Genomic DNA, 17,428 nt, shown 5'->3' on the forward strand with positions numbered 1-17,428 from the left:
TTGCCCTCTGGTTCTAATATATCAGGGCAGTTTTCCTTGATAATTTCTTGAAAGATGATGTCTAGGCTCTTTTTTTGATCATGGCTTTCAGATAGTCCAATAATTTTTAAATTCTCTCTCCTGGATCTATTTTCCAGGTCAGTTGTTTTTAATGAGATATTTCACATTGTTTTCTAATTTTTCATTCTTTTGGATTTGTTCAGTGTCTGATTTCTCATAAAGTCACTATCTTCCAATTGCTCTATTCTAATTTTTAAGGAAGTATTTTCTTCAGTAATCTTTTGGACTTCCTTTTCCATTTGGCCAATTTTTCTTTTTAGGGCATTCTTCTCCTCATTGGCTTTTTGGACCTCTTTTGCCATTTGGGTTAGGCTATTTTTTAAGGTGTTATTTTCTTCAGTATTTTTTTGGGTCTCCTTTAGCAAGCTGTTGACTTGTTTTTCATGATTTTCTTGCATCACTCTCAGTTTTTCCTCTACTTCCCTTACTTGCTTCTCAAAATCCCTTTTGAGCTCTTCCAAGGCCTGGGACTGATTCATATTTTTCTTGGAGGCTTTGGATGTAGGAGCTTTGACTTTGTTGTCTTCTTCTGGTTGTATATTTTGATCTTCTTTTCACCAAAGTAAGATTATAGTCTGACTCTTTTTGTGCTGCTTGCTCATGATCCCAGCCAATTACTTGAGTTTTAAACTCTTTGTTAAGGTAAGAGTCTGCTTCCAATGTGGAGAATGTATTGTCCCAAGCTTCAGGGGTTTGTATAGCTGTTTTCAGAGATACTTGTAGGGACCTGTAAATTTTCAGTTCTTCCAAGGTGGTATGATAAGGGGAGGTGTTTACTCCTTTCCTGGCCTGTGACCACAAGTATTCCTTTCTGTCCTGTAACTGTGAGGAGGGTTCCTCTCCACAGCCACTCCAAGCTCCACCATGCCAGCTTCCTCCTCACCCCAGCACCCGCCCAGAACTGTGACCCAGATCCAAACAGGGCAAAGCAAGAGATTCCTGCCTCAGCACTGGCAAAGAGATCCCTGCAGTCCCTCTCTGATCATCCACTGGATTCCCCCTCAGTCTGTGGGCCTGAAGCTCGGGAAGCAGTTGACCACCCGCCCGCTCCCCCCCCCCGCCCCCACGCTTTGGGGAATGGAGCTGAAACCCCACCTTCCTGTCTCAGCACCGACAGAAACAGACTTTTCCCATTGACCTTCTAAGTTGTCTTTGGCATTAGTGGATTGAGGAGTCTGGAAACCTCCACAACTGCCTTCAATTCAGTCCTCTGAGGCCTGCTCCAGGGTCACTGTGGCCTGCGCTCCCAGCCTGGTGCGATACACCTTTCTGATCAATCATCCAGGTTGTCCTGGGCTGGAAATTTGTTTCACTCTGTCTTTTTGTGGGTTCTGCTGCTTCAGAATTTGTTTAGAGCCATTTTTTATGAGTATTTGGAGGGGTTTGGGGGAGAGCTCAAGCAAGTCACTGCTTTCACTCTGCCATCTTGGCTCCGCCCCCTCTCTATTTGTCTGAATTATTGTTTGTTGGAATTAGAATTATTACACTTTTGGATGTATATTTGAGGAAGTGTGGATTATGGGGTAACATTTGAATAACAAGATAAAATCCAATATAATTCACTGAACTCATATGAGGGCTCATGGGAAATAAAGCTCACTCCCAGGATTTCCTATCTCAGATTACCTTTCATCTACTCTTGTATATATCTTGTATATAAGCTAGTTATTTATGTGTTAGCTGCATCATTAAAATGTATGTTTCTTGAAGGCAGGAGTTGTATTTTTGCCTTTAAGTCTATCCCTTGAGGTTTAGCATAATTGCTGGCATGTACTTAATAATTTCTTGTTGATTTGACTGGCCTTTAATATCATCTTCTGCAAGAAACCTTTCACCTTAATTCTAGTGCTTTTCTTCTGAGATTTTTTTTACAATTTATCCTGTATATATCTCTTGTTTTGGCACATAGTTCTTTTAATTTTTTCTTCCCCTTTAAGTTGTAAATTACTTGAAGGCAGGGGCTGTTTTTATCTTTCTTCATTCCCCAGCACAGCATTTTGCCTGGAACATAGCAGACTCTTAATAAATGCTTATTGTTTTAATTGACATATAATAAAAGCTTAATAAATACTCATAGAGTAGATTGAGAAATTGCAAGATTAGAATATTTGAGGAACATAAATAAGCTCTATAGTACAAGGTCAGATAAACATTGAGAACATGAACTACCTGAAGAAACACTTCATGTTTGACAAGAACTCCGGGGAGAACTGGAGAATAAGTGGGCAAAAAACAGATTTGGACCAGTATTTCAAACCATAATGTTGCAAATGGATTAGTGACCTAAATTTAAAAGATAATAACATAAAACAGTTGAAGGAAGATAGAAGGAAGTAAGTTTCATAGGTATGGCTAGGGGGAGAATTCATAATGAAACAAGGAATACAAGAGATCACAAAAGATCACAAAAAATAGACAATTTTGATTGCATGAAATTATTCAAATGCCAGTTAAAGCTGGAACAGACCTTGGTAGTTATTTCATAATCCTATACCTGAATTGAAAATTTCATGCATAAATTAAATAAATGCAACTAGGATAATAAGGCAAATTGTTGACATGGGAGAAAAATCTATATATTAAAGTTGTGCTGTCCACGTTATGTAGTAATTTAACACAAATGTATGACCAAGGTTCATTCTCTAATTGATAAGCAATCAAAGAACATGGCATTTCTCAAAAGAAGACTTGCAGATTATTAACAACCATGAGAAATATTACTCTGTTCACCTCACATATTGCAAATTTGCAAAAATAATATTAGATGAAAATAATAAGGGGCTGTAGAAAGACTGTTGGTGGAACTATGAACTGGTCTACCAATTCTGGAAAATATGGAAAAAAAACACATGGAAGACTGAAAAGGCAATTCTCTTTGACCCATATATGTGCCTGGCATGTACTCTTTGGATCAATGACACAAAAATGTCATGAATATTGGATTATTTATAACAGCACTTTAATGTTAGCAAAGAATTTGTCACAAAATGGATACCATCAATTGGGAAATAGCTAAGAAAATTGTGGTATGTAGGTGTAATACAACACTGTGCCATAAAAATTAAAATATGAGAAATATGGGAAGACTTGTGTGAGTTGATGCAGAATACAGTAAGCAGAACAATATATTCATAGTGACTATAATAATTGGGAAAAAATCCAGTAAAATGAAGCTATATCAAGCTTGAAAAAGGTAAGGCAAGTCGTCTTCTTGCTTTACTTGCACATGTGGCTAACTATGAGTGTGAAATAGACATATTGTAAGAATCGGTTTTTCTGAACTACTTTAAAAATATTTGTCAAAAGAGAAAATTTGCTGGTTACGGGAATGTTGAGGCATGTATCCAGAGATGGACGTTTTGTAAAAACAAAGGCATCAAAAAAAATTTTAAGCAACTGGATTGTAAATATCTATGAGGATATAATATAATTTCCCTACATGTCTTAAATAGGTGCAGCTACATGCCAAGCCTTTACTTATCCAAACTCATTTTATGAGTAAGATGCTTATGTCTTTCAAATAAATCATTGGCATGTTACTTATTAATCATGAATTTTAAGTATGTTTGTGTATATTTATGTACAACATTACATGCATGTGTGTATTCAGTTAATACCTACTATGTGATGGAAGGTACCTTGTAGGACATAAAGGAATCAGGCACACTCTCTAGCAATTGAAGAGAAGTTTTGCATACTAGTCTCTTTAACTTTTAATGAGGTCTTCTAATCAACGATTTGATTATAAGCTGTCGTACCTTAGCACTTGGACTTTTATTTATATGCCTGTTTAATTGGTTCCATGAAAACATAGTATTATGAGAAATTATGGTGCAGAGAACATTTAGTTCCATTGAGGATGATATTTTCAGTGTCATACACATTACCGCTTAACCAAATTTGGAGAATTAAAGTTTAAATGACATTTTCCTGGGTTGGAAAGATAGGAGAGAGGAGGAAAGGCAAGGCAAGGCTCAAGCCAAGTAGAATTTTCTCTCCCCTCATCTTCTTCTTTCTCCTCAGCTGTTGTCCTGCTGAAGGAAGCAGGTATTATTCTTAGCTTTTATCAAAGTGGGCAGAATAATCAGTTCTTACTCTCTCTGAAGACTGTATTGCGCTGAAAACATTGTGCTCCTCTCAGCATGGAAGTAACAGCATTGCATACCTTTGTGTCATTGCTTTCCCTTTTATTCAGCAAGACAACAGGTATGTACCTTCCACGTCTGTCTGGTACTGATGAGGGTGAGGTCTGGCTGTTTTAGGTCAATTTTCAATTTTCAATGATTCAATTTTCCCCAAGGAGCACGTCTCCTGGGCCTGTGGTTTACAACTGTATTATTCAGTTAGAACTGCTGTCTCCAAAATTACCAGTGATTTCTTAATTCCCAAATCTAATGTCCTTTTTTCAGTCTTCTTTACTCTTGACTTCTCTGTATCCTTTGAAACTAATATGATCCCCTCTTCTCTTCAGCACTTTCTGTAGGTTTACACTGTGTTCTCCCTTTACCTATATAATTGCTCCTTTGTTGGATCTTTATCTAGGTTGTGTCTGCTAACCATGAGTTTCCCCCAAGGCTCTGTCCTGGGCCTCTTTCTCTTCTCCTTCTATGCTGTTTCACTGGGTGATTCAGCTTCCATGGATTAAATTATCATCTCTATGCAGATGATTCTTAGAATTTTTTGTCTAACTCTAACCACTGTCCTGCCATCTAGTTTAATATCTCTACCTTCCTACTAATTCATCTTGAACTGAATGTCTTATAGTCTTAAACTCAACATGTCCAAAACTGAACTCATCATCTTCCCCCTCTCCCACACCCTTTTCCTTTTCCTAAATTCCCTGTTACTGTTGAGGGTACTACTATCCTCTCTAGGTGTCATCTTCAATTCATCACTCCATCCACTTTCTCCACCCCCTCCATATCCAATCAGTTGACAAATTCTGATCATTTTACCATTATAACATCTCTTGTATGCACCTCCTTCTTACATCTGACACTGCTACTACCCTGGTGGATGCCTTGATCATCTCATCATCACTCAGTCATTTTCCTCCAGTTTCTTATGACTGTCCTAGATGAAAACATAGCCTTTCTCTTTTCCAAGGCTAAATCCTTTATCAATGGTGTTAAGCTCCAACAGAGAGAGGAAATGCATATGTAAGGATCCCTGTGGGCTGCATATTGACTTAGTTTTAAAATGTAATGTTATCTATGTATTATTGCTTTATGTACTTTGTTCAGTATTTTTCAGCTGTTTTTTAAATCTTGTTCAGAGCCAATTTGGAAGTGTTGTAGACTATATGGCCCCTTGGCTGTTTAACACTTCTACTACATACATACTCTTGATCTTATCTGCTCACATTTTTCCAGCAGATTGCCCCTATCATCATTCCTATACTGTCTCACCTTCAATTTCTGTCTGTCTACCATCTCCTTCCCTACTGCCTATGAGCATATACATGTTTTCCCCTATCTTTAAATAACCTTCTACCATCCATGCTATCATCCTGTATCTCTCATCCATTTTTTTCATTAAACTTCTTGAAAAAGCCATCAAAAAACTCAATAATAATTTTACTCCCTGTCTTACTTTTCTCTTCTAAACCCTGTGCAAATATTTCTGACCTTGTCATTCAACTGAAACTACTCTGTCCAAAGTTACCAATAATTTCTGGAATATGCCAAATCTAATGGCCTTTCCCCAGTCTTAATTAAATTTTGTGTAGCATTAGACACTCTTATTTTCCTCTTAGAAACTTTCTCCTCTTTGGGTTTTTATGACACTGCTTTCTCTTCATTCTCCCCTGATGTATCTGACCCTTTCTTTGTCTGTTTTGTTGGTTCTTCATTTATACTACGCCCACTATCTGTGGATGTCCCCCAAAGTTCTGTCTTGAGCACCCTTTTCTTTTTGCTTTATACAACAATCTCATTTGGTGATTTCATCATTTCTCACAGGCTCAATCGCCAGTTATATGCATAGGATACCAAAATCTATCTGTCTGTCTCACTCAGTCTACCTCTAGCTCTAGTCACTCTTCTTAGCTGCAGTCCTACATGGTTGACTCTATCTTTTGGAAATTTAGAATTATACTAAAGTTATGGGCCTGGAAGACTAAGAGGTAATATGCTTGACAATGATGGATGATTTGGAGTGGGGGAATTGAATTCTGTTATAGATGTCACAGGAATCTGTAACAACATATCTGCTTGCTGTTTCACCTGTAGGACATCCCGTGCCTTTGCACTTATTGTCTCCAATGCCCGGAAGGCTCTCCCTCTTGACCTTTGCCTCTTAGATTCCCAGATTTTCTTCAATGCTAAGCTTATATCACATCCTACAGCATACCTTTCCCATGCATCCTGGGATGTGCTGAGCCAGCTTTAACAGCTTGTGAACAAGTGTAGAGCAAAAGCTATAGTAGAATCTTTATCTCTATATATTATAGATATATGTCACAATGTATATATGTAAGGTAGATATAAACATAGATATATGCTCTCTCCATATATACGTATATGCACATACATACACATGTGTGTATACATACATACTTATCAAGCCATTTACAGTAAGTATTTGGATTTGTTTAAAATCCTAAGGTATATCTATTAAGTTATTTTTCACATGTTAAATTAATAGCCATCTCTTTATTATTTTTAGCTAAAAAGCCTGATAAGGAGATCTAAAGTGAATAATTAACCTTGATATAAACACAAGTGGGTGATATATGATCTTTTTCAAATTACTAGGGTGTTATTTATAAGCAGTTTTCTAAATAGCACCTTTGTATTTTCAAAAACGTTGAATAACCCTCATAAGGCTATGCCTAACCATATTGTTTCATAATGACATAAATTTTTTTTTTAATTTAAGCCCCACCTTCAGGTAGCAAGTACTTGCTATAATAACATTTGATTTCTGTTATTCTAAATACTCTCCACTTTCATTGCTAGACAAGGGAGAGAGAAGCCTAAGTGGACTACTTATAATTCTTTGATATTTGGGACAATCAGGAAATGGTCACTGAGCAAGCCCCTGAAGGTACCTAGTGAACCAATTACAAGGGACCTTATATGCCACTGTTTTCCTTTTCAGTCCACCTGAACTACTTGTCCAAATCATATATATATATATATATATATATATATATATATATATTATATATATATATAATATATATATATATATATATATGTATATATGTATATGTATATACATATATATATGTATATATATATATGTATATGTATATACATATATATATGTATATACATACATATATACATATACATGGCTTGATAAGTATGTATGTATACACACATGTGTATGTATGTGCATATACGTATATATGGAGAGAGCATATATCTATGTTTATATCTACCTTACATATATACATTGTGACATATATCTATAATATATAGAGATAAAGATTCTACTATAGCTTTTGCTCTACACCTGTTCACAAGCTGTTAAAGCTGGCTCAGCACATATACACACACACACACACACACACACACACGTATATATATATATATATACACATGTATATATATATGTGTATGTGTGTATGTGTGTGTATGTATGTGTATACATATATGTATATGCATATATATGTGTGTGTATGTATATGTGTGTGTGTGTGTGTGTGTGTGTTGTGTTGTGTGTGTGTGTGTATTTTTTTTTCCCTGAGTACCTATGCTGTACAGAGTACTGCTTTTGTCACCGGATATACAAAAAGAGAATGATAAACAATCCCTTCCTCCAAGGGTCTTATATTCTGTGAGAGGGAGGGGGGATTCAACAGTCTAACTCAACAAACTAATGAGTACATAGATGATAATTTGAGGAAAAGGATATTAGTGACTAGAGGATTCAGGAGCAGCTTTCCACAGGAGATTACACAGAAACTGAAACTTGAAGAAAGGTATGTATTTTGCTAGACATGTATGAGGAGGCAGTGTAAAGGCTTGAAGGCAGGAGGTGAGATGCTAATTATTAGAAGAGCAAGCAAGCCAGTTTTTCTAGAATAGGAAATCAAATAATATGAAATGAACCTGGAAAATTAGGTTCAAGCCAAGTTTTGAAAGACTTTAAATTCCAAACTTAGGAACCTACTTTTTCTTCCTCTAGGCAACAGAGTCACTGGTGGTTCTTAGCTATGGGGATGCCATAATCAGCCTTTTGCTTTAGAAAGTGTCTTGTGGCAGCCATATGGAGGATGATTTGGGGAATGGTGAGATTGAAGGCCAAGAGTCTAGTTAGAAGGCTTTTGAAGTAGTCCATGCAAAAATTGAAGAGTGACTGAACCAAAGTCATTTGTATAGTGAGGACATAACTGTGAAAGATGTTATAAAGATAAAATTTATAAAACTTGACAACTGATTGGATATGATGGGGTGAAAAGAGGGAGAGTTGAAGTGTTAATGTTGATTGTCAGGTTGCTTATCTGGCTGCCTGGAAGTATAGTGCCTCTTCCTTTCAGTGGGGAAGTTTGGAGGAGGGAGTGGGTTTTAAATTGTTGACTTTTTCTTCTATGGATAGTCAGAAGCATAGTAGGAAAATTTAAAGTTGTTGTAGGGACCAGCATAACATCAAGGAAATTTGTTATTACCAATACACCATGGTTCTGGGCCCATCATATATGGTGTAACTTCATCCTTGCTCTTACCTCAAATTTCATGGGAGAAAGCTTAGGTTTCTGAGGTAGAGGAAGGGAAAAGTTGTGGGGAAGAGGGAACTAATATAGCTGTCCACAGGTCTCTGTCAGACCTAATTTAATTTATAGTGTGACATTTGTCTATTTATAACTTTGTTTTATAATAACAAAAGTAAAAAAAAGCAATTTGTAAAATATCAAGTTATATGATTTTTATTATTATCTTATTCTCATCTCTTTTTTTGTGAGATTCATATAAAAGTCCTATGGGCAGGTCTCTATCCTTCTGTCATTCTTTTATGTTCTATATATAGTTGTACAGATGGATACAATAACTGCTTTTTGTATTTGATTATAAGTATTAAGATCTAAGTTTATCTTCTGTAGGTTCACTGAAAGCAACCTTGATACAACTCCATTGGAAGAGAGATATGTAGATATGTGCCTCACCTTGTTCCTAAACAATTTTGATTTCTTTTGCTAAGTATCTATATTTTGAAAGTTTTTCATTCTCAGTGATTATGAGTATTTAATATAGTTACATTTATTAAATTTTATTCTTAACTCTTTATGGCTCAAAATGGCATTTGGGCAATTGTGAATAACAGATCTGTGAGAAGGGTCTACTTCCAATATTGTTTATTGGTTGAATTCTCCAGAACATTTTAAGGTCTGTATTTGTAGTATGGGGATCTGTCATAAGTAGTCCATGAAAGATAGTGAACTAATGCTAGCCACTAGGGCCTATTTTGCGAGGTAATCAGTACACAAAAAGTTAATTAGTAATTACTTACTATTTTTACCATTAGCACTATTAGTACTGCTACTTCTTTAGAGCTAGGCATCCCCTGTAATATAATTTTATATAACCTAACATTTTATTACATTTTTGTGGAGTATGTCTATACTCGGTGGGGAAAATCTTGCTCATTCAATATTGTTATACTTATATTTTTTGATTAAATTTAGCATTTATTTATCCTGTCTACTACACAGAGGATACATTTTATCTTAATTAAGTCCTAATCTGTTTAGAAAAAAATATTTTCAGATTTATTTTATTTTTTAGATTTATTAATAGTTATACCTTACAGAAATATTTATACTTGATTTCAGGTGCTCCTGTCAGGATTGATTGGTGTTGTTTCTTGGAAAAGGCCCTTATCCCTGGTGGTAAGCAATACTTCTGATCTGATTAAATTGAATGGTTTTGGTCTATCAGTGAAGACTTGTGTGTCAGAGAGCCAGTTTTGAAATTATGAGGATATAGGTTCAAATCCTATTTCTGTGACACATATTGGTTCTGTTAGCCTGGGCAAGCCAACTCTCTGCCACTGTGAGCTTTAGAACAGTTGTAGCTCTGTATTGGCATAGTTTCCTCACCAGGAATTCTCTATACCAATGAAATTGCAATTCTGAATTTAAAAAAAGATAAAAATATTAAAAATAACTATCATAATATGAATGGTTGAATAAACAAATACAATAAAATGAAATAATTTAACTGAAAAATGTTTGCATTTTGATGAAAATATTAACTTTGACAAAATAATAAGATGTTAATATTTTAAAGTTAATATCAATTTTTTTTGTAGAATCTGAGTGTCAGAAATGTATAAAATGTTATTTGAGAGATGCCAAACTTGTAAAAATCATCCAAAGATGTTACGTATTACAGAATTTCTGAAAGCATTCATGGTATATTTTTATGAGATGTTCATTGTTGAGTATTAGTTATTCTATGTGAGGCAATGCAAGAAACAAATGTATTTGCAAAGTGTAGGTGCTACTTTTTTCTATAGCTCTTAGCAGACACATGCATAACTTATCCAAGTTAGAAGGCTGTCAGTTTTATAGCTTTAGAAACTATAAAATGTACTGCTCTGTGAGTTGAGGAATGAAGAAAGGATAGAAATACTTTAGTCCGAATGGGGCAAGCAAAAAGCATTGGTTGATTCCTTGCTAAGAAGTTGAAGGTCCAAGCTAGGGAAATGGAAAAGAATTTATGGTACAACTTCTAATGCAGTCTGTTTGAAAGGGAAAACAATAGCTGTATATTCAAATTCTCAACTTTGAGTATGTGTACATATCTATTTATAAATAAATATATAGATATATAAACAGTAAACAAATTTGTTACTTTGTATCTGTAAGTTTCCATTTGCATAATCTTTTCAACAGTAAAGATTAGGGTCCTTGCATTTCTTCTCACGTACTCAAATTTACCGTATTTTAAAAAAAATACCCGAAAAGGTTATTTTAATATTTTGTTCAATTAAAAAACATTCATCTTATCCTTATGTTTCATTTTTGGTGTCATTTTATTCCACAAAGTGTTATTATGGTCTGTGTCTGGGTTTCATTCAAACTACATTTGAGAGAGAGGGTTTGAGTGGGAAATCTTGTACTCTAGCATGGTATCAGTTTTTTTCTCAATAAAAAACAGATATGTAGGGGATTTTATCTGAAGCTCTGTGATTGAGCAATAATAATTGTGTACCCTAGTATCTGTCTGTGTCAGAACTGGAAGTGCAGTTGCTGGGTTTTGAAGAAAAAAAGTAAAATGGGAATAACAGAAAAGGGTATAGCCTTTTTTTTTTCCCACTTCAGTAGTCATGCAGTCCTTACATTCTCCTTTTAGTCATTACCTATGAAGAACAAAACATTAAATGTTTGTGGAAATACATTTTGCAAATTTCGGAACTCTTCTTTCAGGATTTATCTTCCTTTCTACCGCAAAGAGGGAGTCATGGAATAGGTAGTCAATAAGCATTTATTAAAATGCTTACCATGTATCAGGTACCATGCTATAAAGGCTGTTGATACAAAGAAAGGCAAAAAGAGTTCCTACCATTAAGGAATTTATGTTCCAGTGGGGGAAGGCAACATATAAATAAGTAGGTACATACAAAATGTATACAGAAAGTATGCTAGGGGAAAGACACTAACAGCTGCAGGGTGGAGTGGAAGAAGCCTCCTGCAGAAGACGGTATTTGATCTCAGGTTTGAAGGCAAGAAAACTAAGAGGTGGAGATGAGGGGATGGAATGTTGTAGGTATGGGAGACAGCCAGTACAAGGACATGGAGAGAGATGAAGTAACATGTGGGAGGAAAATCAAATAGATCAGTGTAAGCAGAACCATGGAGTGGAATAAAGTATAGTAAGTCTTTAAAGGTAGGAAAGGGCTGCATTAGGAAGAGTTTTATTATTTTTATATAGCATTTTGCTTTTTCCCAATTACATGTAAAGGCAATTTTAAACATTTATTTAAAAAAATTGAGTTCCAAATTTTTCCCTTCCCTCTGCCTCCCCTTAAAAGTTAACAATTTTAAATAGCTTATATTTATACAATCATGTCATATTTCTATATTGGTCATGTTGTGAAAGAAGAAACAGATCAAAAGGAAAAAAAACATGAAAAAGATTAAGAAGGTGAAAACAGTATGCTTTGATCTGTATTCAGATTCCATCAGTTGTTTCTCTGGATGTGGATAGTGTTTTCTGTCATGAGTACTTTAGAACTGTCTTGTGTTACTTCATTGCTGAGAAGAGCTAAGTTATTCATAGTTGATCATTATACAGCATTGCTGTTACTGCATACAATGTTCTCCTGGTTCTACTGTCTCCACTTTGCATCTGTTCATGTAAGTCTTCCCAAGATTTTCTAAAATCTGCTCCTCATTTCTTATGGCACAGTAGTATTCCCTTACATTCATATGCCACAACTTGTTCAGTCATTCCTCACTTGATGAGCATCCCCTGTGTTTCCCATTCTTTGTCACCACAAAAAGAGTTGCTATAAATATTTTTTATAAATGTAGGCCCTTTTCCCTTTTTTAATGATCTCTTTAGGATGCAGACTTAACTGTGGTATTGCTGGATCAAAGGGTACACACAGTTTGAGTACCCTTTGGGCATAGTTCCAAACTGTTTGAATGGTTGAATCAATTGACAACTTCACCAACAGTGCATTAGTTTCTCAGTTTTCCCACATCCCCTCCAACATCCATCATTTTCCTTTTTTGTCATATTAGCCAATTTGATATGTCATGTGGTACCTCAGACTTGTTTAAATTTGTATTTCTCTAATCAATAATGATTTAGAGCATTTTTTCATTTCACTATAGCTAGCTTTGATTTCTTCATCTAAAAACTGCCTGTTAATATCCTTAGACCATTTTCAAATGGGAAATAACTTGTATTCTTATGATTTGAAGCCTTTATTGGAGATACTTGCTATAAAAATTTTCCCAGCTTTCTGTTTTCCTTCTAATTTTGGTTGTATTGGTTTACTTTTGTGCAAAACCTTTTTAACTTAGCATATTCAAGGTTATTAATTTTACATCTTGTAATGTTCTCCTTGTGTCTTGTTTGGTCAAAAATTCTTCCCTTCTCCATGGATCTGATAGATACACTATCCTTTGCTTTTCACCAAGAATGCATCAGTGTTCCAAGTTTCTCACATCTTCTCCAGCATTTATCATTTTCCTGTTTTGTCATGTTAGTCAACCTAGTAGGTGTGATGTGGTACCTAAAAGTTATTTTGATTTATGTTTCTCTAATCAATAGTGATTTAGAGCATTTTAAAAATATGATTGTAATTTTAATTTCTTCACCAGAAAACTACCTATTCATATCCTTTGACCATTTATCAATTGGGTTATGACCTGTATTCTTATAAATTTGATTCAGTTTTCTATATATTTTAGATATGAGGCCTTTATCAGAGACACTGGTCGCAAAAATTATTTCCCAATTTTCTGCTTCCCTCCTAATCTTGGTTGCATTGGCTTTGTTTATACAAAAACTTTTCAATTTAATGTAATCAAAATTATCCATTTTGCATTTCACAGTGTTCTCTATCTCTTGTTTGGTCATAAATTTTTCTGTTCTCCATAAATATGACAGGTAAACTGTTCTGTGCTCTTCCAGTTTGCTTATAGTATCAGCTTTTATTTCTAAATCATTTACACATTTCAACTTTATTTTGTTATATGGTGTAAGATGTTAGTCTATGCCCAGTTTCTGCCATACTATTTTCCAGTTTTCCCAGTTGTTTTTGTCAAATAGTGAGTTCTTATCCCAGAAGCTGGAGTCTTTGGGTTTATCAAACAGGAGTTTACTATAGTCATTGACTTCTATGCCTAGTGTACCAAATCTATTCCACAGATCCACCACTCTATTTCTTAGACCAGTGCCAGATAATTTTTATGATTGCTGTTTTACAATATAGTTTGAGGTCTGGCATGGCTAGACTATCTTCATTTGTACTTCTTTCATTAATTCTCTTTATATTCTTGACATTTGGTTTTTTCAGATTAATTTTATCATTTTTTCTAGTTCTATAAGATATTTTTGGTAGTTGGATTAGTATGGAACTTAATAAGTAAATTAATTTAGGTAGAATTATCATTTTTGTTGTATTGGCTCAGCCTACCCTTGAGCAATGAACATTTTTGAAAGAGCTTTATTTTTATTTTATTTTTATTTATTTTATTGTTCCTATTTTTGGTTAACACTTATTTTCTCTCTCATACACTTCCTTCTATTGAAGAAAAAGAAAAACCAAAATCTTGGAACAAATTTATGTAGTCAATCAAAATTAATACCCACATTGGCCATGTCTAGAAATATGTCTTATTCTGCATCTTGAGTTCATCACCTCTCTATCAGGAGGTGTGGGTAGCATGTTTTCTTCATTAGTCCTTCATAATTTTGGGTAGGCATTGCATTGATCCAAAGTCCTTAGGTCTTTCATAGTTATTTGTTTTATAATGTTATTATTGTATAAAATGTTCTCCTGGTTCTGCTCACTTTACCCTGTATCAGTTTATATATCTTCTTAGTTTCTCTTCATCTCCCTTTTTCATTTCTTATGGCACAATAGAATTCAGTTACACCAATATGTCAAAAATTTGTCTAGCCATTCCCTAATTAATGGGTACCCTGGTAGTTTATAGTTCTTGGCTTCTAAAAAAGGCTCATCATATCTTTGGCCATATAGATCCTTTTCCTTTTTTTATTTCTTTCTATTTTAGATTTCATGGTGGCATCACTGGGCCAAAAGGTATGTATACAGTTTGGTGACTCATTGGGCATAGTCCCAAATTACTTTCCATGATGTCTGGACCCATTCATAAGGGCTCCAACAATTTGCAAAGAACTTGAAGTGCCATAGGAGTTTATATTTGATCCTGGCAGTAACAGAGCTCATTGAGCAGATGAGTTACATGTCTGACTTACACTTTTGAAGAATCATGTTGATAGTTGGGTGGAAGATGGATTCAAGTGGGGAGAGTCTTGAGGCAAGGAGACAGTTATGGAGGCTATTGCAGTAGTCCAGGGCAGAATTGATGAGGGCTTGAATAAAGGTCATAGATGTGTAAGAGAAGAGAATGGGACAAACACAGGAGATATTTGGAAGGTAGAAATGACAAAATAGGTGTTAAATTCTAGTGAACTGCCTTTATCTTCATCTGTAATTACAGTGTTAGGGACAATGCATTGATCTACCACTGGGCATAGTCAAGCAGAGTCTGAATTACCAATCAAGTATTTATGACTCTCCTACTATATGCCAAGTACTGTGTGCTAGGTGCTGAGGATGCAAAAACAATAAATAAAATGATCCACAGTTGCCAAGAGCTTAAATCCTAACAGGAGAGATAGCAAGGACATCTCAAATATAAAGAATAAATGCAAATAAAAACAAAATTGTTAAATGACGGGAAGTTTAAAAGACAGAACACAAGCCCTTGAGGGGATGAAAGAAGGCTTCTTATAGAAGGTCATTTTTTGAGCTCTACCTTGAAGGAAGAAAGAGATTGTGCTTGGCACAGGTGAAGAAGGAGTGCATTTTAGGTATTGAGGGTAACCAGTGGTAAAAGGAGAGTATTCTTGATCATCATTCCTGGAGAATTATTGATGGACCATTGGTTAATCAATCTTTCAATGTTGTTCCTATTTACAGTAGTGTTTTTATATTACAAATTGTTCTCCTGGTCCCATACAGTATCAGTTCATACATGTTTTTCCAGATTTCTCTGAAATTGTCCCTTTTGTGGTTTCTTGATGATGGGCACTCCCTTAGTTTCTAGGGGTTTTTTTGCCACCACAAAAGAGTTTGTATAAATATTTTTGCCCATAAATTTGCTCTCTCCACCCCCCTCAGGAGCCTAATGGTATTTCTGGGCCAAAGGCTATCTATTATTTAATAACTTTTAGGGTGTATTTTCAAATTGCCTTCCAGAATGTTGAACTATTTCAAAACTGTACCATCAGTGCATCGATGTACTTGTTTTCTTGTGATACCTCCAACATTTTTCATTTTCCTGTTTTTGTCAGCTTTGAAATGGAAACTCAGAATTGCTTTAATTTTCATTCCTCTTATTTATTAGTGGGCATTATATATTTTGTCAAAAACTTTAAAAAATATTTTGAAATAATTATATGGTTTTTTTGTTATTATAGTCATTTATATTGGCAATTTTATAATTACTGAGCCAATCCTGAATCCCTATTATAGATTATTTTTATTATAAATTTAATGTCATAGTACATAATCTTTGTGATAACATCTTTGCGAATATTTAAACTGTTTTGCATCAGCAATTGCTAAGCATACTAGTCTATTGTTTTTTTTTCTCTTTGCCTCTTTAGTTTAGGTATCAAGACACATTTATAGCATGGAAAGAATTTGGTAGAATCCTTTTTTACCCTATTTTTTTCCAAACAGTTTGTGCAATGTCATAATTTTTCTTTGAATGTTTGACTGGATTCATTTGTCCATCTATCTGGTTCTGTTTTGTTTTGTTTCCCCCTTTGGAAATTCTTTTGTGGCTTGCTAAATTTATTTTTCTCAGATTGGGTTATTTAAATCCCATATTTCATGTTCTCTTAATCTAGGCATTATATATATATTTTTTGTAAATATTCACATTTCACTTAAGTTATTTTTGATGTAACTGGGCAAAATGATTAATAATATTCTTTATATTTTCTTCATTTCTTGTAAATTCTTTTCATTTTTGATAATGTTAATTTAATTTTCTTTTAAAAATAAAATTAACTCCTGATTATAGGTTTTTTTCTTCAAAAATCCAGCTCCTAGCTTGTTCAGAGCTGGAAAGCTGATTCACCAGTCCTACTACAGTGTCAAAGAAATAATTCTGTCACTATCTGAGCCTAGATGGTGGGTCCTTAATTCTTCTTTGGATTCAGGGCACCAGAAATGTGGGCTGTGTTCTGAGCTGGAAGTAGAAGGCTATCATCCCATCTCCAGGTCAGAATAGTCATGCTGGTGTTCCTGTTCTGAATCTGGGATCCCCCCTGGGTCAGAAGAGACATCATAGAGGCCTTGGTTGGGGTCTTTGATCATGACCTACCACAGTTCCACAGTTTTGGCCCAGATGGGTTGAATGTGTGATGTTGGCCTGGAATGATGACCTGCTGTGCTTTCTCCTTAGATTACTGCTTAGAACTACCCTGTCTGACACTCTTCTTAGATATTTGTTAGAGTAGTTAAAGGGAAAGTTGGATTGTAATACTTTTTCCTCCTCTGCTGACTTCTCTGGTTCTTCTCCTAAACAAGAAGGGATAATAATGATTGAGTTTTATGCCTTAGAGTTTACAAGGTGCTTTACCTTCATTGTCACCTTTGATTTTCATAAGCCTGCAAGGTGGCAAATAGTTCAAGCAGTGATAAC

General features: G+C 34.9%; 1 protein-coding gene across 1 annotated transcript in view; it reads left to right on the forward strand.

Moving 5' to 3' along the window:
* ENTREP2 (endosomal transmembrane epsin interactor 2) overlaps positions 1–17,428 on the forward strand; it is a 534,833-nt gene that overhangs the window by 181,846 nt on the left and 335,559 nt on the right. Inside the window, exon 2 of the mRNA XM_078151179.1 lies at positions 9,839–9,895. Coding sequence (XP_078007305.1) covers positions 9,839–9,895 — 57 coding nt within the window. The remainder of the gene's footprint in view (positions 1–9,838; positions 9,896–17,428) is intronic.

This window comes from Phascolarctos cinereus, unplaced genomic scaffold (genome assembly GCF_003287225.1).
Source record: "Phascolarctos cinereus isolate Bilbo 61053 unplaced genomic scaffold, phaCin_HiC Scaffold_3;HRSCAF=262, whole genome shotgun sequence".
NCBI classification, from domain to species: domain Eukaryota; kingdom Metazoa; phylum Chordata; class Mammalia; order Diprotodontia; family Phascolarctidae; genus Phascolarctos; species Phascolarctos cinereus.